The sequence below is a fragment of the Pelophylax lessonae genome (genome assembly GCF_965119305.1).
Source record: "Pelophylax lessonae genome assembly, chromosome: 8".
Lineage (NCBI taxonomy): Eukaryota > Metazoa > Chordata > Amphibia > Anura > Ranidae > Pelophylax > Pelophylax lessonae.
In genome coordinates this window covers 75438445-75466020 of record NC_138775.1, presented here as the reverse complement: position 1 = coordinate 75466020, position 27576 = coordinate 75438445, and the positions used below count along the sequence as shown (strand labels likewise).

Below are 27576 nucleotides of genomic sequence, written 5' to 3'. Positions count from 1 at the left end.
TTCTTACTCTTATGGGGTGTACCCTAATTAAAACAAAAATTAAATTAAAAACCAAAACCAGTGTTGGCTACCTCGTCGTCCTCCTCCACCACCGCTGCTTCCACCTACACCGCCATATCCACCGCCACCTCAACCTCCTACTCCATATGGGCTTCGTCCTCCTCCTACATCATTCAAGATTTTTATTTTTTATTTTTATGTATTTTATGTTATTTTAAGTTATTGCCCTATCCACATTTGTTTGCAGAGCATTTGCCATGCTCTTAAGAAGATTTTGCTGCCATTTGTAGCTCTCTAGCCCTTTCCATGTTTGTTTTAGAGCCATTTTAGTGCTCAAAAATTTTGGGTCACCATTGACTTCAATGGGGTTCGTGATAGGGGTCAAGTTCGGGTTAAGTCCGGGTCACGAACCCGGACTTTTTTTTCAAGTTTGGCCGGACTCGCCGAACCCGGACATCCAGGTGTTCGCTCAACTCTAATCCTAAGCTTAATAATAGCATGCAATGCCAAGCTGCGGTTTCGAAAGCAAGCAAAGTTCTTTCTTGTATTAACAGAGGCATGGACTCCAGACAGAGAGATATCATTTTGCCTCTGTACAAATCATTAATACCACCTCATCTGAAATATGCAGTTCAATTTTGGGCACCAGTTCCTTAAAAAGGACATCGGGGAACTGGAGAAAGTGCAGAGAAGGGCAACTAAACTGAGAAGAGGCATGGAGGAGCTTCGCTATAAGAAAAGATTAGAGGAACTGAATTTATTCTCTCTTGAGAAGAGGAGATTAAGGGGGGATATGATCAACATGTATAAATACATAAGGGATCCATATAGTGAACTTGGTGTTGAGTTGTTCACTTTAAGGTCAACACAGAGGACAAGGTGACACGCTTTATGTCTGGAGTAAAATAGATTTTGTCTCCAAATACAGAAAGGTTTCTTCACCGTAATAGCACTGAAAATGTGGAATAGACTCCCTCCAGAGGTGGTTCTGGCTTGCTCACTAGATTGCTTTAAAAAAGGCCTGGATTCTTTCCTTGGTGTACACAATATAAATGGGTACTAATATTTATAGGTAAAGTTGATCCAGGGAATATCCAATTGCCTCTCGGGGGATTAGGAAGGAATTTATTTCCCCTGCTGTAGCAAATTGGATCACGCTTTGCTGGGTTTTTTTCACCTTCCTCTGGATGAACAGTGGGTATAGGATTGTGTATATGGGATTGTATGGTTGGGTTTTCTTTACTATTTTTTTTTTTGTTTTTTATTGGTTGAACCAGATGTGTCTTTTTTCAACCTGGCTAACTATGTAACTATGTAACAATAGGCCGTGTACATTTTTACCATATTAAAGAAAGGCTGCTCTGGGCAACAACGAAACAAGTGACCACGCCTACACAATATTCCATTCTATCCTACTTCGCTGATTTATCCCAATACATCCTATTGAGGCCAAAAATCTCTCCACCATTACTAAGCCATTCCACAATCACCCAATTCAATACCAGTGGGGCCACCCAGTAAAGTTGATCATTACTAAAGATGGGAAATCCCATGTCACCCACTCACTTGAAGAAGGCCTAACTTTACTCCAGGGTTGGCATGTCCTGGATCCTCTAGACCATTCCCGACAATCGACTCATGCTCCAAGACGTATAGAACTGGAAAGGTCGACAGTGAATAACTCTACAGATATGGACACATGATTTGAGACACAGCGTCTTTACCCAGCTTCCATTTGACCTAAATGCCCCAGAATTTCCTGCTAAGTCCGGGTCAACAGTAGTTTTCCCCCATGCAAGTAGTCGTGGCAATTGCCGTTCTATTCTTTTTTTTAATGTTCTATAATTAAACTGTTTTTCTTCTGTTCTGACTGTTCCAATTTTTTTCTACCATTAACTTCCACACGTCAGGTCATGTCAATTTTCAATGCTCTTGCCAGCCTCTCCATATTATGCAACCTCTTTTACAATGCAGACCCCATCCAGATTCCACAGCTGAAATCCCTGGCTCCCCAAGGTCTAAGGCACGAACATATACGCTATATTCTATGTCCCTCTGACAGTAGCCAGCAATTGTTTTTTTTTCTCCTCACACTGACAGTGTGAGGAGAAAAAACAGCTGATCACCAGCTGCTGTTTACTTCACATGATCAGTTGTCATTGGCTGATATCTGATCACGTGATAAGGGGGCGGGATCGCCCCCTTACTCCAATCTGTGATCAGACGAGTCTTATAGACTCACTGTTCACAGAGCGAGCCGGGGGTGCTCCACAGGGAGCGTGCAGGCCACTCGTTGCCGAGAGAACGTCAATAAAGTTGACAAGTGGCTGAGGAGCTGGTGTAGTAAGGAGGGTTTTGGGTTCCCGGAGAACTGGGCCGACTTCTCAGTCGGCCACCGGCTCTTTGGTAGGGACGGATTGCACCTAAATGGGGAGGGTGCAGCCGTACTGGGTGAGAAGATGGCCATAAGGTTAGAGGGGCTTTTAAACTAGGTGATGGGGGGGAGGGTACAGATGTAGAAATAGCCAGTGGAAAGCAAAATTCAGAAGGCACAAATGGGGACATTAGCGGTAGGGTGTTTGGAGCTCCTAAACCCAGGGTGGGTATGAGGAAAAATCACAAGAGCAGGCTAAAAACATCAAATAAGGATATATGTAAACTGTCAAAATTAAGAGGTTTGTATACCAATGCCAGAAGCCTGGCCAACAAGATGGGAGAGCTGGAGCTGCTGATGTTTGAGGAGGACTTTTGTGGGGATAACAGAGACTTGGTTCGACAGCTCTCATTGACTGGATGGCGACCATTCAGGGGTACTCTCTTTATCGCAGAGATAGAGAAGGTAAAAAAGGGGGAGGGGTATGTCTGTATATTAAGAACAGTGTGCAGGTAAATATGAGGAATGATATCCCTATGGGTAGAACTTCAAAGGGAAAGCACTGTGGGGAAGGTAATATTGGGCGTATGCTATAGGCCCCCCAACCAAAGGGAGGAGGGGGAGGGGGAGGCGGACCTCCTTTTACAGATAGGATTGGCAGGAGGATGGGGAATGTCATTATAATGGGGGACTTTAATTATCCAGATATAGACTGGGCAGAAGGAACCGCACACTCAGCCAAGGCTCGGCAGTTCCTAAATGTTTTGAAGGACAATTTCATGGGTCAGATGGTGAATGCACCGACAAGAAACAATGCGGTACTTGACCTACTGATTACCAATAATAAAGACCTGCTCACGGATATAGAAATATGGGGCAACTCAGGAAACAGTGACCATAGGTCAATTAGTTTCAGTATTAATCATAGTAATAGGAAACATAAGGGTAATATAACAACACTGAATTTCAAAAGAGCCAATTTCCCAAAACTGGGCTCTCTGCTAGAAAATATCAAATGGGATAGAACCCTGGGAACAAAGAACATGGAGGAAAAATGGGAGTGCTTCAAGAGCATACTTAACAAAGGGATTGGCCAGTGCAATACAAAGGGAAAAAAATTTAAAAGAGCAAAACTAAACCCTGGGTGGCTAAACTCCAACATAAAAATGCATATTAATACTAAAAAAAAGGCCTTCAAAAATACAAGGCTGAGGGGTCATTGGCAGCATTCAAGAATTACAAAGAGTGTAATAAGAAATGTAAAGACGAAATCAAGACGGCTAAAATAGAACACGAGAGAAATATAGCGGAAGAGATTAAAAAGAACCCCAAGAAATTCTTTAAGTATATAAACAGTAAGAAAGTGAGGCCAGAACACATTGGCCCCATAAAAGACAAAGGAGATTTGGCCACAGAGGACAGGGAAAAGGCGGTAGTGTTAAATCATTTCTTCTCTTCAGTCTTCACAAAAGAATTGGGGGGCTACACTAACCCAGCTTGTAAGGCCAAACTAAATAACAAACCTCAGGAAGTTCTGCCATGGCTAACAGAATATAGAATTAGAACTAAACTAGAGAAACTTAACATAAATTAATCACCGGGACCGGATGGCTTGCACCCGAGGGTTCATAAAGAGCTCAGCCAGGTGATTGCCAGACCATTATTCTTGATCTTTAAGGATAGTTTACAGACGGGCATGGTGCCAGCTGATTGGAAAAAAGCCAACGTGGTACCAATATTTAAAAAAGGGCAGAGATATATCCCGGGTAACTATAGGCCGGTCAGCCTAAAATCAGTAGTCTGCAAGATTTTAGAGGGGATGTTAAGGGACCACATACAAGACTTTAGTAATGAAAATGTTATTATTAGTAGTAATCACCATGGATTCATGAGAAATCGTTCTTGCAAAAAACAATCTATTAACCTTCTATGATGAAGTGAGCTGCCACCTAGATAAAGGTAAGCCTGTGGATGTGGTATATCTGGACTTTGCAAAGGCCTTTGACACTGTTCCCCACAAACGCTTACTGTTTAAACTAAGGAAGGTAGGTATGGACCATAAGGTGAGTACCTGGATAGAGAACTGGCTCCAGGGGAGAGTGCAAAGGGTGGTGATTAATGGGGAGTACTCAGATTGGGTGGGTGTGGAAAGTGGGGTCCCCCATGGTTCTGTCCTGAGGCCAATCCTGTTTAATTTATTCATAAATGATTTAGAGGAGGGAATATCTAGTACAATCACAGTATTTGCTGATGATACTAAACTAAGCATGCCAATATCTTCTATGCAGGATGTGGAAACCTTACAAGCGGACCTGAACAAAATAATGGGGTGGGCAACTACATGGCAGATGAGGTTTAATGTTGAAAAATGTAAAGTAATGCACTTGGGTGCCAGAAACCAGAAAGCAAGCTACTAACTAGGGGGGGGGACCTCTGGGTGAGTCTAGGATGGAAAAGGACCTGGGGGTACTTGTAGACAACAGGCTTGGCAGTGGCATGCAATGCCAAGCCGCTGCAAGCAAAGCCAACAGAATACTGGGATGTATAAAAATGGGGATTCACTCCAGAAATAAAGAGATTATTCTCCCTCTCTACAAGACTCTGGTCCGGCCACATCTGGAGTATGCTGGTCCAGTTCTGGGCACCGGTCCTCAGGAAGGATGTGCTGGAACTGGAAAGAGTCCAGAGAAGGGCAACAAAAATATTTAGGGGAATGGAGGACATCAGCTATGAGGAAAAACTACAAGCACTGAACTTATTCTCTCTGGAGAAGAGACGATTGAGGGGGGATATGATATCAATGTACAAATACTTTACTGGCGACCCTAGCATAAGGAACAAACTATTCAGAGAAAGGGAATACAATAAGACACGTGGGCACTCACTAAAACTAGAGGAAAGGCGGTGTAACCTTAAAATACGTAGGGGTTCTTCACTGTAAGAGCAGTAAGGATGTGGAATTCTCTTCCGCAAACAGTTGTATCAGCAGGGAGCATCGATAGTTTCAAAAAACTATTAGATGGGCACCTTAAAGACCACAACATACAGGGGTATACAATGTACGGTTAACAGAAAACACACACACACACACATCATTGGTTGAACTGGATGGACTGATGTCTTTTTTAACCTCACTAACTATGTAACTATGTAACTATGTATGCCCCAATTACCACAACTTTCAAATGCCCAGCTTCAATCTCTTAACCGCCCCCTCTCTAGAGAAGAAATTGAGAATGCTATTTTTTCAACTACCCAATAACAAATCTCCAGGCCCTAATGGCTTTTCAGCCGAATACTAAAAAAACTGTTTTCCCTCCAGCTTATCGAACATATGCAAAATATTTTTAACTCTGCTGTGTCCTTGGGCGCTTTCCCTCAAGAAATGCTCTCTGCGACTATTGTTACCATCCCTAAGGCAGGGAAATCCACTTTAAATTTCCACCCCATATCATTGCTCAATACTGATCTTAAAGTATATGCAAAAATTTTAGCCAGTAGACTTGCACCTATTTTATCATGCTTAGTTATCGACGACCAAGTTGGTTTTGTCCTGGGTCGCCAGGCACCCGATGCCACCAGACACATCAAAAACCTCCTAAACTATGCAGAATCTGTCAAAGTGCCCTCACTCTTCCTAGCTCTTGATGCCGAAAAGGCCTTTGACAGGATACATTGGGGCCATCTAAAGCAAACTTTATTTAAATTTGGTATGCAGGGCAATATCATATCATCCATTATAGCACTATACACATGCCCTTCAGCACAAGTGTTTACTGAAGGTGCCTTCTCGGCACACGACAGGGGTGTCCTCTCTCACCCATAATTTTTACTCTACTAATGGAGCCATTAGCAGAGAAAATAAGGTCCTCTACCTTTATACAGGGTATCCATGCCCTCAATAGGGAACATAGTATCACATTATTTGCAGACGACTTCATCCTGACCCTTACTAATCCAGCTACTTCCCTGGCTCAGGTTTGCGATGCATTGAAACGATTTAACCAGGTCTCATACTACAAAGTAAATTAATCCAAATGCAATATTCTTGATGTGGGTTTAGACAAGAAAATGAAAATACATCTGAAAGCATTATTTCCCTTTCCTTTGGACTTCTACCTCCTTGACCTAATTACATATAGAATTAACACCTTGAGTCTTAAACGAAACTTTGTACCCTCACTCTCCGCCTGCAAGCAGGAACTAAATAGACAAGGTAAATTCTACCTGTCTTGGTCTGGTAGATTTAAGATGCTGATCCTACTTAAAATCTTATACTTGCTCCGAACATTGCCCATACACATACCTGCCTCCTTTTTTGTATCAATGAAACGTATGTTAAGACGATATGTCTGGCAAGGCAAAAGACCCAGGTGCTCCTATACCTCTCTGATCAGACTCAAAGAAGCAGGTGACATGGGACTCCCAGATGTAAAAGATTATTACATTGCAGTTCTTCTAGACCAACTAACACAATGGTTACATCACCCTAATTCTCTACACTGGAGCGACCGAGAATAATAATTTGTCCCATAGGGAAAGTTGAGCTTCCTTTTAATTGCCTCCTGCTCTATCCCTTCTGCAAAATAGAAAAAACACACCCAACTATTTTTGCAGCCCTTATGGCTTGGTCGTACTTCCTAAACTTCTTTGACCCCAAATCACCCTTAAACGGCATCCTAATACCCCTAGAAGTTTTTCCATTTTTAATCCCGCACCTCTCATTTAAAAACTGGAGGTTTACTCAGAATATACTCCTCTCTAATATCTTATACAAAGACAAACTAATCCCTTTTCAATCCATCAAAGACAGCTATAGGGTCCCAATATCAGGTTATTACACATATAAACAATTGGCATCTTTTCTCAGTAACAAACCCCTAAACCCTTTTTCAATGCCAATTACATATTGGACCTTCTGGTTGGCGGAGACCAGACAACATAGAGGTATTAAACTTTTTTACCCTCTTCTTCAATCCATAAGTCCTTCACTGAAAAAATAGGAACAAGATCTTAAAACAAAATTCTCTGATACACAGTGGCTTCAAGCCTTCCAACACAACTCTAGCCTTACTAGATGTATCAACTTCTGGGAACTATCCCAAAATATCTAACTGAGATGGTACCTAACCCTGGTCTGCTTGGCCAAATTCTATACTGGGGTAGACACCCTATGCTGGTGAAACTGTGGGGACACAGGCAATCTAATTCATATAGTATGGGGTTGCCCCCACATTAGAAGTTACGCTCATCTCAGATATCACTGGTTGCATAACAGAACCATCCCCAGCTTTAGCCCTTCTCAGCATAGGCTTAGCCCAGTTCCCCCAACTGTGGTGATACACATCCTTTACATAGCCAGACTGGTAATTATGAAAATGTGGAAAGGTAACAACCCCCCCCCCCCCCTCAAGATAAAGGATTTTTATCAACAGATTACTATGACAGTATGTTACGAACAATGCTTAGCCTACCAGATGAATAACGATAAGAAATTTCAAATTAACTGTGGAATTACATAGCCATACTGTTAATTATGAAAAAGTGGAAAGGTAACAACCCCCCCTCCCAAGATAAAGGATTGTTATCAACAGATTACTATGACAGTATGTTACAAACAATGCTTAGCCTACCAGATGAATAACCATAAGAAATTCCACATTAACTGGGACAGCTGGATTATGCGTTTCTACCTTAACCCTAATTATTTATAGACCTGAAACTCTTCTTCTTAACCCTAGCTGTAGACAACATGTATTCAGAGAGTGACATATTCAGAATAATCTGTTTTGATCCTGTTTACGTGCTTTATATCACATTCTGCTCATTTACATGTATGTCCTGTAAACACTTTTACTTATTGACATGTACCAATTTCTTCTGTACTATGTTGCAAACTCTTCAATAAAAATGTAAATATGAAAAAAAAAAAGTTAATTTATTTCAGCATTTCAATTCAAAAATTAAAACTCATATTTTTATAGATGCATTACACACAGAGTGATATATTTGAAGCATTTATTTATTTTTGATGATTATGGCTTACAGCTAATGAAAACACACATTTCAGTATCTCAGAAAATTAGAATATTATAGAAGACCAATTAAAAAAAAAGGATTTTTAATACAAAAATGTTGGCTTACTGAAAAGTATGTCCATGTAAAGTATAGTGTGCACTCCATTCTTTGTTGGGGCTCCTTTTGCATTAATTACTGCATTAATGTGGCATGGCATAGAGACGATCAGCCTGTGGCATTGCTGAGGTGGTATAGAAGCTCATATTGCTTCAAAAGCAGCCTATAGCTTGTCTGTGTTGTTGGGTCGGGTGTCTCTTTTCTTCCTCTTGACAATACTTCACAGATTCTCCATGGGGATTAGGTCAGGCGAGTTTGCTGGCCAATCAAGCAGAGTAAAACCATGATCATTAAACCAGGTATTGGTACTTTTGGTCGGTTGCCAAGTCCCGCTAGAAAATTAAATCCGCATCTCCATAAAGCTAGTCAGCAGAGGGCAGCATGAAGTACTCTAGAATTTTCTGGTAGAGGGCAGTGCTGACTTTGGACTTGATAAAACACAGTGGACCAACACCAGCAGATGATATGGCACCCCAATTCCTCGCTGACTGTGGAAACTTCACACTGGAGCTCATGCAACTTGGATTCTGTGCCTCTCCACTCTTCCTCCAGATTCTGGGACCTTGATTTCCAAATTGAATACAATATTTTCCATAGTCAGTGGAAAGTCCCCTAAGCATTTTATTAAACAGATTTTATTTATTTTCAAGGTTGCCATCAAATTAAATTGATGTCCTTTTTTTCCAGCACAAATAGAGATTTATTTTGGTGGTATTTTATCACCACTGCGGTTTTTATTTTTTGTGCTAGAAACAGAGCGACAATTTTGAAAAAAAAAAAAAAAAAAACAGTATTTTTTACTTTCTGCTATAACACATGCAATAAAAAAAAAAAATCGAATTTCTTCGTCAATTTATTCCAATATGTATTCTGCTACATGTTTTTGGTAAAAAAAAAAATCCCAATAAGTATATTGATTGGTTTGCCCAAAAGCTATAGTGTCTGCAATCTATGGGACAGATTTATGGCATTTTTTTTATTTTTTTTACTAGTAATGGCGGCGATCAGCTACTTATAGCAGGACTGCGACATTGCGGTGGACAAATCAGACACTTCGGGGGGCATTGGGTGGAGCTTGGACGGGACTTACTTTACAATGTGGGAGGGGTTATCAAGTTTACCTGAAGACCCTGGTCCTTTTTCCACCTAGCAATGCCACTGGTGCCAGGGTTAATTTTAGGGTAAGGATAAAGTATACATTATATGCAAAAGTAGTTGTTTTTCACTTGTTTTCATTGTCAGTTGCTCTCCACCAAGAGCTATGATGTGAGAATCAACATTCCACCATTTACTACATTCAAATTACAATGTATTATGTACTATAAGTAGGATATAAATCACATCTACAGTTAAATGGAAGCTGTCCTAGTACAGGGAAGTTGTCACAGTGATGGATGTCTGTGAGATCTCACACTTCATATTACATTGTTCTGCTCAATAGAAACACAGCAAAATGTCAACCTATTCATTATGTATATGCTTGTTCCTCAACAATATATCGTTTACACAAGGCATGAAATTAATACAAAATGGGGCAATAGACGAACAATGGCAATTTGTTATTGTCATTTTTGACCTCTTTATTTGGTAGACAACACCATTGCCACAAGAAATGTGAGTCATTAAAGATCTATTAAGTCAGGGAGAAACATGAGGCTGGAATAAAGCAATGTAGCAAAATGCATTAAAACCTTCCAATGCATATTATTAGAATATGTTCACTTTAAATAAATCAGAACCTACTTTATTAAATATAAAAGACAAGAAGTATAATTTACATTGAATTAAAAGGCAAACATACTCACTAAAAGCTGTAAAGATTTTCTTCATATAGAGCTTCTAACATAGGTATAAATGTGCATTCAAGTAGGCTAAATGATCAAACATGATAGGACTCAATCGATCACGCCACCCGCTGGCCCAGAAAAATGTAAAAAATCAAAAATGCCCCCTTCTGATATCACATGCCCAGCATGCACCAGTGCATGATGTCTGAAGGGGGTAGTGCCGGGTTACATAGCCAGGTGGCCCTGCCCCTTAGCTATATAGGAAATGTCAAAGCGCAGAGGAGGTATTTGGTAGGAGGCGAGAGTGTTTTTTATTTATTTTTATTTTTCGGGTCTGATGGGTGGCGTGATTGACGATGGATTTACACTATTTTTTTATTTTTTAATAAAGGATTTGTCAAAAAACTGTCTCTTGTGTTTAATGCATTTTTACACTTTTTTGGTGAATGGGTAAGAATACAATGTACCTGAAACTTATTCACATGTGGAAGTCTGGATCTGTGGGCCCCCTTGTTAAAGGGGGCTTCCAGATTCCGATAAGCCTGCTGCCCGCAGACCCCAAAAACCACAGCCCAGGGTTGTCGGGAAGAGACCCTTGTCCCCATCAACATGGGGACAAGGGGCTTAGGGGTGGGAGGCAGAGCCCCCATGTTGAGGGTATGGGGCCTGGAATGCTTTAGGAGGCTCGCTCCCCCCTTTCCTGACCTGTCAGGCTGCATGCCGGGATAAGGGTCTGGTATGGACTGAGGGGGACCCCATGCTGATTTTTTTTCATTATTTTTTCAATAGCCAGGTGTCGGCAATTGTAACCGCGAGTCATTTTAAATGGGATTTAAAGTTTTCTTTCCTTTAGAAATGTTATTTTTGCTTCAGCATGTTTTATGCATGCTACAGATGCACCACTTTACAGGCACAAAAAAGGGGATTTTCCTGGGTACTATATTTCAAGGAATTTTTCATTTTTATTGTTGCACTTTAAGCATAATTAAAATCATTGCTTTTTTTTAAATGGTACAGCAGCTTGCTGTGGACAAAAGTCAGCTTCAAGTGCAAATGGCCAGTAGTTACATAGCTAATCTGACAAAAGACACAAGTCCATCCAGTTCAACCTAAAAAAGAAAATAAACAAAAACACATACACACACAAATTGATAACCTCCTTATAGGCTAACCTATACCTAAGTCGTTTCAGAGGAAGGCAAAAGAAAAGAAAAATAGAATTTTTGTAAGAACTTACCGTAAAATTATTTTCTCTGAGTCCTCTGACAGTCGCCGCCCACTCATAGAGTCTGAACTTCTGGGTATTGGTCTTATTCACAGGAGTAAGCTAGGCATAAGATTTTGTTAGAAAACATTCACGAAACCTTTGTATAGACACACCTACAGGGGGCTGTCCCTCTGGTCCAATACCCCCAGCTAGCAGCATTCCCAAATCAGTTTGGTAGCAAGCAGTATAGAGATCCTTGAACCCCAAAAGAGGGGTGGGGGGCGGCGACTGTCAGAGGACTCAGAGAAAATAATTTTACGGTAAGTTCTTACAAAAATTTGGTTTTCTCTTACGTCCTCTGACAGTCGCCGCCCACTAAAACAGTCTGCACTTCTGGGACGTCCCAAAGCAGTGTAGATGTGAGGGGTGGGAAACGTAACCGTCAAAAAGGCAACGCAGCACCCAGGTCAGAGAAAAGAACCTTATCTGAACCAGAAAGGTAAACACTGGGTAACCGGAAAGCTCAACAGGAGCGAACAAACCCAGGAAAGCAAAATAACCAAGGGGGGAAAAAACCCCAACAGGAGACAGGCTAAAAACTGCCATGCCTCCCCTAAGGCACTGACGCACTCAGAACTTTGCGGCCAAAAGAGGCATCTGCCGATGCCAGAACATCAAGTTTGTAAAATTTTGTAAAGGTATGCACTGACGACCCAAGACGCACTAGCCACTCTGGTAGAGTGCGCCGTGACAGGGAAAGGTGGAACCTGATCCCTAATTGAATGTACAATCGTCTGTCTGATCCATTTGGAAATGGTTGCCACAGACGCAGCCATACCCTTCCGAGGTCCCTCAGGAAGGACAAAAAGAGAATCCGACTTTCTGAAGGATTCAGTAGACGACAGGTAAACCCTGACCCCCCTCACCACATCCAAGGAATGCAAGGCAAACTCCTTAGGATGCTTAGGCTTCGCACAGCGAAGGCAAGACAATGTCCTCGTTGAGATGAAAATCCAAAACCACTTTCTGGAGAAAGGACTGATGAGGTCACAAGACCACTTTGTCCTTATGAACAACCAGATAGGGAAAGTGGCACGACAGAGCCGCCAACTCCGACACTCTGCGAGCAGATGTGATCGCCACCAGAAAGGCAACTTTCTGCGTAAGTGCCAGCAGAGGAATCTCCCAGATGTTCTCAAAGGGAGGACGTTGCAAAACGGACAAAACCAAATTCAGGTCCCAAGGAGGCAAGGGTGCCCTCCTAGGGGGAGCCAGATGATGCACCCCTTGAATGAAAGTGCGGATCAAGGAATTTGACGCCAGAGGGTGTTGAAAAAGAATGGCCAGTGCAGATAACTGGCCCTTAATAGTGGTCAGCGCCAGACGCTGCTCCACACCAGTTTGCAAGAAGACTAACACCCTCACCACCGAAAAGGAGCGGGAATGGAACCCCTGGGTTTCACACCAGGCCAAATAAGCCTTCCAGGTACGATAATAAATCTTACTGGACGAGGCCTTCCTAGCCTTGGGAAAGGTAGGAATGACCGCTGACGAGAGACCCCTGTCTCTCAAGACCTGGCTTTCAACATCCACGCCGTCAAAGCCAGTGACGGTAAAGCAGGATGGAAGATCAGCCCCTGAGACAGAAGATCGTCTAGTAGTGGGAGCCGCCAGGGAGGCTCGACGACCAGTTGCATGATGTCTGCGTACCAAGACCGGCGCAGCCAGTCTGGGACCACTAGAATCACCAACCTCGGTTCCGAGACCAACCTGCGAAGGAACCTGGACAACAACTGAATCGGGGGAAAAGCATAAATCAGGCGAAACTGATTCCAAGGCACTACCAATGCATCCGAGGCGTCCGCCAGAGGGTCGTGTGCTCTTGCCACGAACCTTCCCACCTTGTTGTTTAGCCGAGACGTGAACAGATCCACATCCGGGGATCCCCACTGCTCACACAGCATCTGAAACACCTCTGGGTGTAGGGACCATTCCCCCTGGTCCAGGGTCTGGCGACCCAGATAGTCCGCCTGCCAGTTCTCCACACATGGAATGTGAACTGCCGAAATCGCCGGGACCTGCGTCTCGGCCCAAGACAGAATTTCGTCCACTTCCTTGGCCGCCCGGGCACTCCTGGTGCCCCCTTGGTGATTGATGTAAGTCACCATAGTGGCATTGTCCATCTGCACGCGCAACGGGCAGCCCCGCAGACAATCCGACCAACGGAGCTAACAGAGCCTGATCACTCGCAGTTCCAAGACATTTATCGGAAGGGAGGACTCCCCCTCCGACCAAGTGCCCTGGGCAGACAGATTGCCCAGAGCACCACCGCAGCCCGACAGGCTGGCGTCCGTGGTTACCACAGTCCATAGCAAGGGTCGAAAGGACTTTCCTTCCCGCAGAGCCGGAGACTGAAGCCACCACAGAAGATCCGATCTGACTTGAGGGCTCAAAGAGATCCTCCTTTCCAAGGAGTGAGGATGCCTGTCCCACCTGGTCAGGATCTCTGCTTGCAGAGATCGTGTGTGAAACTGTGCAAATGGTACCGCCTCGAAAGCCGACACCATCAAGCCCAGGGACCGCATGCAGGTTCAGAGTGAGGAGAACTCGTTGTCCCTGAGGGACGTGACCTTGTCCTGAGTTTGTCCTCTGGAAGAAAGTCCAGAATCATCCCTAGGTAAGGGAGACGAACAGAAGGGGACAATGTTGACTTCTGAAAATTGATGGTCCACCCGAACTGGAGCATCTGAACCGTGGTTGACAGATCGCGCAACAGAGTGGCACTGAAACTCGATCTTAAAAGGAGATCGTCCAGGTACCCCAGGATGGCAATCCCCTGTACCCGCAACAAGGCAAGAACAGGAGCTAACACTTTGGTAAAAACCCTTGGAGCCGAAGCGAGGCCGAAAGGCAACGCCACGAACTGATAATGCTCCTCTGCAAATTGGAGGTACCTCTGATGACCCTCGTATATAGGGATGTGTAGATACGCATCCTTGAGGTCGATGGAAGCCAGGAAATCCCCTGGACTCAGGGATGCCATCACTGACCGGAGGGGCTCCACCTGAAATTTCTGGACCCGCACAAAGCGGTTCAGAAATTTTAAGTCCAGAATCGGACACACTTGCCCTCTTTTCTGGGCACTGTGAAAAGATTTGAGTAAAAACCCCCAAAACCTGTCTCGATGTGGCACCGGGACAACCACCCCCTGGGCGAGGAGATCCTAAACCCCCCGATGGAGATCTCGGACACGATCTGGGGTCAAATGAAGATTTGAGGGAAAGAATCTGTCTGCTGGGCGTGATTGAAACTCAATCTTGTACCCTCACAGAATGAGTTCTTGAACCCACCTGTCCTGAATCTTGGCCAACCAAGGTTCGGAAAACAGCGCAGACGTCCCCCCACCCCTGAAAAGGGTGAGGGCGCCCCTTCAGGTCGAGGCGGACTGGGCCGCCGTGCCCGTTTGGGCGGCTTTAGGCTTGCCCACCCAAGGCTTCTTCTGGCCACCAGAGGCCTTGAAGGACTTACCCTTGTCTTGTGCCTTGAAGGCACGAAAGGACCCCTGGTTAGGTTTAAATGAAGGGCCCCGCTTATCGCGGAAAGATTTTCCCCTGGACACCTGGGGCAGCAGTGTGCTCTTACCCCCAGTGACCCCCTTCACCAGTTCATCCAGAGAGTCCCCAAAAAGACTGTCAGACACCGTCTTCTTGGAAGACTAGTCAGCCGACCAGCTTTTCAACCAAACGATGAGACGAATCGTCACAGCAACTGCAGACAGGCGTGAGACTAAAGGGGCCTCATGCAGGGCCATGCCACATACGTATAAAACAGCCTGAATAATTTGATCCACCATCTCCAGAGTAGCAGGAGGGGCGGAGTCAGTAATAAGTGTGCATTTAAGCACCTTGGCCCACTCCACAACAGCCTGAGAGACCATTACGGAAGCGAACACGGGTTTATTAAGGAACCCACAACCATGTAGATGTGGCGGGTAAGATTTTCCACCCGCCTATCCTCTGGGTCTTTAAACACCAGAGAATCCTCTGCGGGCATTAAAGTGGCTTTATTTAACCTGGACACAGTGTGGTCCACCTTAGGACCCACAGTCCAGCGCGAATGCACCGGAACCACAAAGGGATAACGGTACTGAAAACACTTGGGCACCACAAAATTGCGCTTTAAATTATGCCATTGTTCATTCACAGTCTCGTGAAACTCAGCGGGGCAGGGAAAAACCTGACCCGACTTCTGGGCTTTGCGGGTCCCAAAGGAAGACTGCTTATCCGACAGGTGGGGCTCATCATCTAAATTTAGCATGTCTTTCACATCGCTAATAAGAGCAGACATTGCAGCGCGTTCTCTTGCTGAACCGGAGGTGGAATCCTCATCCTCCTTCTCCTCCACATCCAACCGAGAGGACTGAGACCCCTCAGGGGGTACACTGTCCGTGGCAACCATATCTGGCTCTAAATCAGAAGACTGAGAAAACCTGGGCCTTTTCCTAGAAGCCCGGTCAGACATTAACAAATCCACTTTTGACGCTAAAGTCGCAAGCGCAGCAGTAAGTGAGACTATAGCAGAGGATTCAAGAGTACCTGAACCCTTCACCAGAGCAGGGGGGAATTTGCTATCCTGGGTCTCCATCATAGCACTTCAGAATTAAAAGGCGCTGGCCCTTTAAATCTGCGATTACTGCGGTTCCCACCACAAATGCACCGCAATGAGGAACTATGCCTGTGCTACTAAAAACTGCAAAAGAATGAAAGCCAGCAGGAATGCAGCCCAGGAAACACCATAAAATCCCCTAAAGTGTGCCTATACATTGTCACACGCTGTCAGCTCGATATGCCTGTGAGAATAAAGGAAGTGACCTCACGCCACTAGAGGCAGAACACAGCTCTGAGCCACAAGAAAATGGTTGCCAATACAAGTCTATGGAGAAGGCTACAGGAAAATTGCTGCTGTTCACATAAAGAAACATAGCGCCCACACTAAAGATGGCGCCCGAAGGGCGCCAAAAGAATAGCAGAAAATGGTTGCTGCCCTCACAATGAGGCCAAACAGCCTGCCCACACCTAAAATGGCGGCCCCACGGTTTTACACCGATCGCGGCCCCCACACACCATGTCTGTACTACCAAAACATTGCCGAAGCACCTCAGGGACATCAGGGACCCCCGCAACCCCCCACACAGCGGTAGAACCGCCATAGCGCCCCCCGCAGGGACCGGGAAGGGACACACAGGGACCGCACTGACAGACATGAGGGGGATATCACAGATCCATGTGCACTGCCATCCCCATTGTTGCCATAGACAGATGGGTAGCATGGTACTCACCAGTCCAGCGAAATGTGGGTACCGCTCTGTGACAGGAAGCTTCCCACTCTGGGTGGTGGTGCAGTCAGCCGAAAAGGATGCTAGCAACACGCGGCGTACCGCAGTTGAGACATCCCAGGCGAAGTAGCCACTTCGCAGGCTCTGCGAGGCCTGGGTGTATGCATAGCCTGCTAACGCTCGATGGCAGGCTGGGATTCCATAAGGCCCTAGGATAACCAGTGCAATTCCCAGCCCGCAAACGCTGTAGTCTTCCGAAGTCCGGCTAACTAAGCGCAGGAACAAATAAAAAGCTATTATTATAAAAGAAAAAACACTTTCTCAGAGAGAAAAAATAATAAGAAGTAAAAAGGCTGAGACTGCAGCCCCAGCCAGGGAAAAGCCAGGCTACTCCTATGCTAGGCAAAGACAAACTGATTTGGGAATGCTGCTAGCTGGGGGTATTGGACCAGAGGGACAGCCCCCTGTAGGTGTGTCTATACAAAGGTTTTGTGAATGTTTTCTAACAAAATCTTATGCCTAGCTTACTCCTGTGGATAAGACCAATACCCAGAAGTGCAGACTGTATGAATGGGCGGCGACTGTCAGAGGACGTAAGAGAAAGCCTTTTAAAGCATGATCCAAGTTGCTCCAGTGAGGGGAAAAAAATCCCTCCTGATCTCCCAAGAGGCCATTGGATATTTTCTGGATCAACTTTACCTATAAATGTCAGTATCCAGGTATATTGTGTGCCTTTAGAAAATAATCCAGGCCTTTTCTACTAAGCTGGCCAGAACCAGCTCTTGAGGGAGTATATTTCACATTTTCACAGCTCATACTGTGGAAGTAAATTTATTTTCCACTTGATGTTTCTTTTTTCCCTATTAACCTTTATTATGAAAAAAATGTCAGGGAAGATATTTGGGTCAGCCAGGTACATAAATCGGTGGTTTTATGTACGTGTGTGTATGTCTGTATATGTGTGTGTGTGTGTGTATATATATATATATATATATATATACCCTGTTCCCCCGAAAATAAGGCAGTTTCTTATATTAATTTTTGCTCCCAAAGATGCGCTAGGTCTTATTTTCAGGGGATGTCTTATTTTTCCATGAAGAAGAATACGGTACACATTTATTGTTGAACAAAAAAAAAAGGAAATGTATTACCTGTATACGGTACAGTAGTAGTTGTCATCACAAACCAGCAAATTACATCCTCCTGTGTCATTTTGATTCCCCCTTATGATCCTCCTGTGTCATTTTAAGTGATCCCAGTCCCCCCCACCCCTGTGCCAGTGGACACCTTCACCAGACATCCACCCCACCCCTTTATCAGACATTTCCCCACTACCTCAGTCACCCGTGTGTCCACACAATGTGCCTGACTCCTGCCCCGCGTGACTCACTGTCTAATTGTGAGTCAGCCAGACTCCGTCAGGGCAGAGTGAGCAGCAGGCGGCAGCTTGTCCTGGCGGCGGCGTGGGCTCTCTGATTAAAAAGAAACCTCACACTTCCTGTCTGCTACGGCTGCGCTGCAGCCAACAGTGAGCTGCGAGGCAGCGCCCGCTGCTACGGTCCGGGGGCGGCCTTATTATCGGGGAGGTCTTATTTTTGGGGGATGCCTTATATTGCAGCGAGAGGCAAAACTGTAAGTAGGTCTTATTTTCGGGGGGTGTCTTACTTTCAGGGAAACATGGTATATATATATATATATATATATATATATATATATATATGTGTGTGTGTGTGTGTGTGTGTGTGTGTGACCTGCCTGGTACGGAGTAAATTAATCAGCCCTGAACTTTGCACTCTATTCATAAGTGTAATGATCAGGTGTGGCTATCAGGCATGGGAAAGATGGGGGGGGGCATGTTTGTCCTGGGCGTTGGGTGACCTTGTCCCAGCACTGTCCATACCTCTTTTAATAAAAGACAGGATTTTAAAATTGCAGCTTGCATGCTGTTATCAAGTTTATGATCTACCAGAACACTCAGATTCTTCTCCACCATTGATTCACCCTAGACATGTGCATTTTGTTTAGTTCTGAATTGAAATTTGGCAATTTTTTCAATATTCAATATTCATAAGTTCAAATGTATCAAAATATCTGAATCACAATAGGAACAAATTTTAAAAAATCCAAAATAAATTATAATGAAGCAAAATGTCATTTGAAGTTGAATTGAATTCAAAATTGAAACAAATTCAAAAATTAATCAGAAATGTAAACATATTGCTGACTATTGATTTCCTTCAAAAACTGTGTGCAAGTGTACCTAAAAATTGATAAAAAATTGATAAAAATAAAAAATATATTTTTTAAAGCATTCCTACTTTACGTTATTTCTTTACACCTGCCTAAAAACTTTGCGCAGTACTGTACATAGAAACCGCAAAATGTTGAAGCCAGATATTTCTTTTATAACTTAGAACACTTCACATATTCTGAATAAACCTTATTATTACAAAGAAGATTAACATGTCAAAACCAGCCAAGATTCAAACCATCTATGTCTGGCTTTATTGTAAGTACAAATACCGAACAATACGACCGTAGAACTTTTATGGCAAATGTAGGTCGGCTTTGAAAGCAAGCAGCACAGGCTAGACAGTTTGAGAATAACAAACATACATAGTAGGTACAGCAAACTCTGAAGGATCAAACTAGACCACCAAAACCAACCAGGAATAGTCAAAAAGCAAATATTGGGTGCGCTAATTATAAGAGAGCTGGTCAAATAGTGTATAACCTATTTTCTGCTCCATACTGCTCCGTAGGATGACAGAAACAATAATACTAGCATGTTGTTGCACGACTCTCATCAAAATTAATAAAATTACATTGTATCATACATTTTGTCATGTACATATTTTTACACATTATTATAATGCTCATGATATTTACTTTGTGGTTACAAATGGCTGCATGTTCTTCTGGGTGGTCATTTTTTTTTTTTGCGATCATGCGCAATATTTCTTATGTAATGTTTTATTGTATGAAACCAATAAATATTACATGTACATCATAAGTTCTTCATCAGAAGAATTGCGCAGTTTTCTCCTTCAATATTTTCTTTTTGTAGGTTTATATTGGCTCTTGGAATTTGTGTACACACTATAAGAAAATCTCATTATCATTCCGAATATGGAATTTTCCCTCCAATTATCATATATTGCATAGGCCCCATTAGTGATGGCCAAATCTGTTACAGGGTAACATTCCATATTCCATAGATATGGTCATATACAGTTAGGACCAAATTTTGCAAATTTGAGTCAGATGTGACAGTTCTCCATCAAACCATTTTTGTTCTCTTTTGGCCACAGGGGAGGGGAAAATGTTAACTGACAAGGCTTCCTCAGCTTTTATAGTCACTAAAAAACAGTGTTCTGTTTTTGGGAACATATCTGCATATGGCAAGAACAAGTTAGGATATACAAATTAATTGGGAGGCACAGTGGTGTAGTGGTTAGCACTTTCACCTAGCAGCAAGAGAGTCACTGGTTCAAATCCCAACCACGACACTACTTGCCTGGAGTTTGCATGTTCTCCCTGTGCCTGTGTGGGTTTCCTCCGGTTTCCTACCACACTCCAAAGGCATGCTGGTAGGTTAATTGGATCCTGTATAGAAAAAAAATTGGCTCTACTGTGTATGTATGTGAGTTAGGGACCTTAGATTGTAAGCTCCTTGAGGACAGGGACTGATGTGAATGTACAATGTATATGTAAAGCGCTGCGTAAATTGACAGCGCTATATAAGTACCTGAAATTAAAAATAAAATAAATATTCTTATTCATATTAATCAACTTGAAATAACCTTCCAGTAATCTATGTCTACTGAAAAATGAATGTAATGATTTGGCATGGGTTACTATTACTGCACTTTGTGTGCTCATCTTAGCTCTTGCACTAACTTACCTAATACAACTGCCACCTTTATTTTCATAGATTACATTACTTGATGATGAGAAGGCAAGCTGTCTTTAAATGTAGTGGAAGGGATGTACTGTGCATAAAGTGTAGCAAATATAAAATAGCAATCTAATGTACAGTACACAGGGCTGGTGCAAGGATTTTTGACACCCTAGGCGAAACTTAATTTTGCTGCCCCCCCCTTGGCTTGGCTCCGCCCTCTGACTCCACCCCCTTAGCCCTGCTGTTATGTGTTGTTATTAAAGTTCCACTTTAATGGGGAAACCGTATGGGAGGAAGTTAATGGAGGGAGGGGATTGGGGGGAGTTATTGATGGAGGGGACCAGGCCAGACCAGAGGTCTTTTGTGTGTGGAAGGAATTCATTGTGTGTTTCAGTGTCTCTGTCACTGTAATTGATGCATTGTGGGAGGAGAGGGGGAAGGAAAGGAGGAGGGAGGGAGAGGAGGGAGGAGAGGATGAGAGGAGGAGAGGTGAGAGGAGGGTGGTGGAGATGATGAGGGGGAGGAGAGGAGAGGGGGGAGGAAAGGAAGAGAGGGGGGGAGGAGGAGGAGGAGGAGGGGGGGAAAGGAGAGGAGAGGAGGGGGGAGAGGAGGGGGAGGAGAGGGAGAGGAGGGGGGGTGAGGAGAGGGGGGGAGGGAGGGGGGAGGAGAGGGAGAGGAGAGGAGCGGGGAGAAGAGGAGATGAGGAGGGGGGAGAGGAGAAGGAGGAGAGGGGGGAGGAGAGGAGGGGGGGAGATGAAGGAGAGGGGAGGAGGGGAGGAGATGAGGAGAGGAGGAGAGGGGGAGAGGAAAGGAGGAGGAGAGGAGAGGAGGGAGGAGAGGAGGAGAGGTGAGAGGAGAGAAGAAGGGGGAGAGGAGAGTAGGAGGGGGGAGGCGAGGAGAGGGGGAAGGAGAGGAGAGGGGGGAGGAAAGGAGGATAGGGGGAGGAAAGGAGGATAGGGGGGGGAAAGGAGGAGGGGGGAGGAGAGGAGAGGGGGGAGGAGGAGGAGGAGGGGGGAGAAGAGGGAGAGGAGAGGAGGGGGGAGGAGAGGAGAGGAGGAGGGGGTAGAGGAGAGGGGGAGAAAAGGGGGAGAGGAGGGGGAGAGAAGGGGGAGAGGAGGGGGAGAGGAGGAGAGGGGGGAGGAGGAGAGGAGAAGAGGAGGAGGGGAGGAGAGGAGGAGGTAACAGAGAGGGGGGAGGGGAGGAGGGGAGTAGAGGGGGGAGGGGGAAGGGAGGAGAGGAAGAGAGGGGGAGAAGAGGGGGGGTAGGAGAGGGGGGAGAAGAGGGGGGGTAGGGGAGGGGGGAGAAGAGGAGGGGGTGGAGGATGGGATGACATCACACATTTGAGGAAGTCTGAGGACAGATAAGTCAGTTATAGGATCTCGCTGTGTTCTTCACACAGGCGGGCCGTCTCCATTCTGTCAGGTGTCAGGAAGACTGTTAGGACTCTGAGACGTCATGCTCTTCAGTGCTGCCGCTGGTCTGCACCATGGCGCCTATACACTTAGTGACAGTGATCGGTCTGGAGCGGCTGATGAGGCAGCGGTGGGAGAGGGGGAGTAGGGAAACCAGCGGCAGGGCGCGCTAGGTGGCAGTGCACCCTAGGCAGCTGCCTTATTTGCCTAGTGGTAGCACCGGCCCTGACAGTACATATCCAATCCATTACCATTATCAGTATTTAACTTACTGGATCCTCTTAAATGGCATTGTATATGTAAAGTATACTAATTTTTTTATGGAATAATTAAAAACCATAATGGAAACTTTCATGTTGTGAAAACATATTTTTATCTGATAAAATCACACATATTTAAACAGTCTATGAACAAATAGTACCTGACTAATTTTCGCATATTTGATTTGAATCAAATTTGATTTGAATATGGATGAAAAATGTTAATTGAAAACAAAAATAAAAAAATGAAAACAAAACGAATTACGAAAATGAATCACTTTAACATAACGAATATAACAAAACAACATTTTTAACTTAACAAATCCATCCAAAACAAAACAAAAATCCTTTTTTTCATTTTGCACATGTCTAATTCCCCCAGTTTTACTCTTCCTAGTATGTGCAATGCATGCATGTTTTTAGACCACAAAAGCATTAATCAAGTTCTAAGTTGAAGATATCATGTAAGGACAATATTCCACTGCAAAGCATGGTGTCATCTGAAAAGACTAAAATGGTACTTTTAATCCCAGACTCTATTTAAAAAGTAAGGGTCTCAACACTGAATCTTGGGGTACACCACTAATAACCCTACACCATTCAGAGTATGAATCACTAATCACTACTCTCTGAATATGATCTTTTAGCCAGTTTCCTGTCCAAATACAAACTGATTTTTCCAGGCCTGTAGACTTTATCTTACACATTAGCTGTGTGTGGGGAACTGTGTCAAACACTTTTGCAAAATCCAAGTATACTACCTCCACAGCCACTCCTCTGCCTAAGATTTTGCTTACCTCCTCATAAAAGAAATCAAACTGGTCTGACAACTGCTGCCATCCATTAATCCATTGTGTCTGTTGTTTTTTTAAAGTCTCCAGTATTTTCCCAACTGTAGAAGTTAAGCTAACAGGTCTATAGTTACTTGGTAAAGACTTTGATCGCTTTTTCAAATATAGGCACCACATTGGCCTTACTCCAATCCAGTGATACTATTCCAGTCATTAAAAAGTCCCTAAAAATGATAAACAATGACTTTGAAATGACAGAGCCTACTTCTTTTAGGACACATAGGTGTATGGTCAAGGTGCTTTATTCATCATTATTCTGTCTAAATAATTCTTAACCATATTTTGAGCCATATTGGTTAATTTGGGGCTGTGTCAATATCATCCCCAAAATTGACTTAGTTTCCCCCATGCTCCTTTATATACACAGAGCTAAAGAAGATATTGAAAAAACGTGCCTTCTCTTTGTCCCCAGTCACCCATGACAGATTACTTTGTAAAGGGCCTACATGCTTAGAGCTGACCTTTTTACTATTAGTACATGTGAAGAATTTTGAGGGGGTTTGTCCTTCTCTGTTTTACAATCTGTCATTCCTTTAGAATTTTTGCAGCCTTGATATCCTTTTTACATATTCTGTTATATTTCATGCTATGAGCACTCTCCCCCTTAAAAGTCCCTATCCACCTAAAAAAACACACAAAAGAAATAAAAAGGCAGTTTAACATCACATAAAAATGCTATCACAGCATAAACTAAAGGCAATATACCCCCAAGACCAGTTTAAAAAATACCACTTCCAAAACAAAAGAACCTTATTTCTAATTTTTGTATTTTTTAAGGAAAGTCTTACAGCTGGGAAACACACTTACTGTCGATGGGACAGACTTCAAATAAACCCCACATGAAAATGAAAGACAAAACAGTCCCCAACACTAAAAAAAAAAAAGTAAGCAAATGGAATTATTGTCTAAAGAGCTATCAATCAGAATTAAAATACAGCTTCTCCCAATGCAATTTGTCACATTTGCCTATGCTATCCGAGCAACGGTTTTAAATTTACTGACACTATGGCTGCTCTGTGCCCCCCATTCTATTATAATGGTGGGACCAGTTTAACCAAAATCCCCCTTATTGGCCTTTCTTAGCCGGCTGGCCATACTTCAAAGGTCTTGCAGTGAATTATGGTTTAAAAAAAATCCTCCCAGGTGAATCTGCACACAAATTTACTGGAACATGACACCTGCAGAGTTGACCTTAGACCCAAATCTTACCCCTATTCATGGATATGCATTACACTTTGTACTGAACTGCCAATTCCCTAGTACATCATATCAAACAGTATTTTTGATAAGAGCAAGTTGATTTCTTACCTGTGCATCTGAAAGTCGAGACAAATCAGGATACAAGTAAAATTTAATTCCTTGTGATGCTCCAGGTAAAGTGACCCCACGAATTAGAAGAATTATCAGCATAACATAGGGGAAAGTTGCAGTGACATAGACCACCTGTATAGGAAATATCAGAAGGTTAGATTCATATGTCATAAATATGTCAACACACTTACAATCCATTAGCAGACCCTGAACCCAGGGCCTTAACCTAAACAATCTGCAAGAAATGCAAAATCTAAGTATCTACTGCAAGAAAAAAAAAACAGCAGAAATAAAAAGATAAACCTTTTTTCTGCATCCAATTCATGAATTTATGTAGACTGTGACGGTACTAACCATCACTATGAGTGAAAGACAGATAAGTAATGGTTTGGATTGCTTAAATATTTGTCAGCAAAATCTTCATATAGAAATATGAAGATTTAATACCACCTTACACAGTGTATTCCATGCTTGGCTGTGAGAGAGACAAAGACTGTCATTCGCAGACTTCCCCATTGTTTGTGTATTGGGAGGGAATGTGGATTGCCCTTTCGCATTGTTAAGTGTTAATGACCTCCCATTGTTCTGTCTGTCTGCCTTAAGAGAAACTTATAGGTACATAGGTACAGTATGTGGATTGGATGCTAAGGGGGAGGGGGGATTGTCCCACATTGTATATTTTTGTGTACACTGTATGAGAGTGTAAAACTCTGTTCCTATTGGATTGTGAATCAGTCTTCAACAAGGTCCACCTAGGCGGTAACCTTGTGGGTGAAAACTGTATATAAGTCTTTTCAATAAAGAAGAAGGGAGTTATTCTCACTTGACCTCAATACAGAGCATTGTCTCGTACTTGGGGGGGTTATTTGTATGGGCTTCATGTATGGTGGATTGGAGTGGTCGATAGCTGTCCTGGTGTTCGGGAGCGGATTATTGTAGATGACTGTAACGCCTTTCGTACTTTGGGTGTCGTTACATAGACCATGACTTTTCAGGATATCAGAAGGAGCAATAGGGACTGTGTGAAATTACAGATGATTGTAGGGTAGAGATATTGAGTACCCTTTTTCTCCTCAGGTCTAAGCGTAGTACTTCCAATGACAGTAGTTCTACCTTGTCAATGTTTCAGGTCCAAAAAAAAAAAACACACCCAGGAAGATGTTTATGAAACCTGAGAGCTGGGTTCACATATGCACAATGCAGTAATGCACATTACATCACACTTATTCCTTTTTAAATGTCCTGCCAACAAACACCATTGCAGCTCAATCCTGATTCCTGACCCTATTTTAAGAATGCAAAATGCAGATGCTTAGTGCATAGGAGTGCCATTCGCGCATTACCACATTGTGTTTTTGAGAGCCTTTGGTTGGAGAATATGGCATAACAGAAACACTGTCTGATTTCATTGCTAGTGTCATACGATCTACTCACATCGTTATCTAGGGTGTTCTGACAGGAGGCCATCCTATGTTTTCAATTGGACAGTGCAGCAGATTCTTTCAAATATGGGTATGTTTTTGTCAGAAAAACAAAACTCGAGTTTTGTAGGCGGGCTTATTGACATATAAGAAGCATGAAGTCCTGTGACCCAGAATTACCACTTGGCCGTCATGTCAGTTTAGTACATGCGGGCAAATTCCCCAAACCTAAATTCCTTATTTTGGACTGTATCCACCCCAGTTCCAGAGGCGGAGACTGGAACGAACGCCTCCTGCAGATGGAACTGAGGTGGATTTACTCATTGAGAGCCACTGAGCCCCCAGGCCTCAATGAGGCAATTTCTTTTAAACCCTTTCTTGAGGGTTTCAACTCGGGGGGCATGAAGAAATAATCTCCCACCTACATGACCCATGTTCTTCTTAGTTGGACTGTTCTCCTTTTTCTCTTTCTTTGTCATCATTTTTTGCTTTGATCTCCTTTTACATATACTGTCTTTAGTTCTACAGGTATTGGAATCATGACTGGTGCAAAGGTGGTTTATATACAGTATAACCTTAGATACCCATATGTGATCCCATTTGGTTGACTTTGCTCCTTTATGTTGATTTTCAATTTAGTGAGCACATTTATTAATGACCATGTTCTATTTGCCAAATGTTTTACCAAGCAAGAGTCAATTGCCCCCATACAATTTACAAGTTTTCACTTGCATAGACCTACTATCGATTCATCTGTGTGTTCCCCTTTTTTCGGCCGGCCCGGCATGGTAAGAGGCGCCACCTAGTGGGCGCCTTACATTGAGCGTGTGTTGATTTCCTTCTGACATCTCCTACACGATGTCCATCAAGCGTCCATTGTTAGCCCCGCCTGCATTCCACGCTGATGGAGCATTCTCTGTGCCGGTGGAATGCAGGTTCCGGCCCCGCCTTCATGATGTCACGTGCCTAGCGTGTGTACGCCGTTGTTGAGGACGCGCCCTGGCACCTGTGATCCACCTAATTAAATCTATTACAACAGGTAGTATTTAGCCAAGCTCCTGTTGGCATTCATTTGCGCAGCCTGCCTTTCAGGAGCTTGGTGTCTCACATACCTCACAATATTTTTCTGTTACTTCCATCCAGGTAAGCGTGTACCCTACAATTTTTTGTTTATTTTTGGCATTATTTGGCTTCCCTGTTCTCACCTTTTTAGACAATTTATCTGTCAGTCTACTCAGTACTCATATATCCATTGAGGATTTTTTCCTTTCCCCTAACAAGGAAGTTTTATTCCTTGTTTCAGCCAAGCACTGCAATTGGGACACCTTTTGATTTTGATTCTTTAAATGAACATTCATAGCCATATTTATTTTCTCTTTTTGGTTTTGAATCAATGCTTCCAATGCTTATCATATTTTTGGCATCAATATAACATCTAATAGCATATTTTTGAGCCCTTTAATTCCTCTCTATATTACTTTCTGTAATCTTCAGTAAGTGAAAAGCATGCTCTTTTCTTCTTTACCCTAGTCTTGAATGGCTCTTTTTCAGTAGGCTGTTCAGCCACTTCGGACTCCAGCTG

The 27576-nt window shown here is 43.4% G+C and overlaps 1 protein-coding gene across 1 annotated transcript in view; it reads right to left on the bottom strand.

Annotated features, from left to right (window-relative positions):
- The window catches only part of SLC6A11 (solute carrier family 6 member 11), a 423717-nt gene that overhangs the window by 128961 nt on the left and 267180 nt on the right, over window positions 1–27576 (bottom strand). Inside the window, exon 7 of the mRNA XM_082265786.1 lies at window positions 24571–24705. Coding sequence (XP_082121912.1) covers window positions 24571–24705 — 135 coding nt within the window. The remainder of the gene's footprint in view (window positions 1–24570; window positions 24706–27576) is intronic.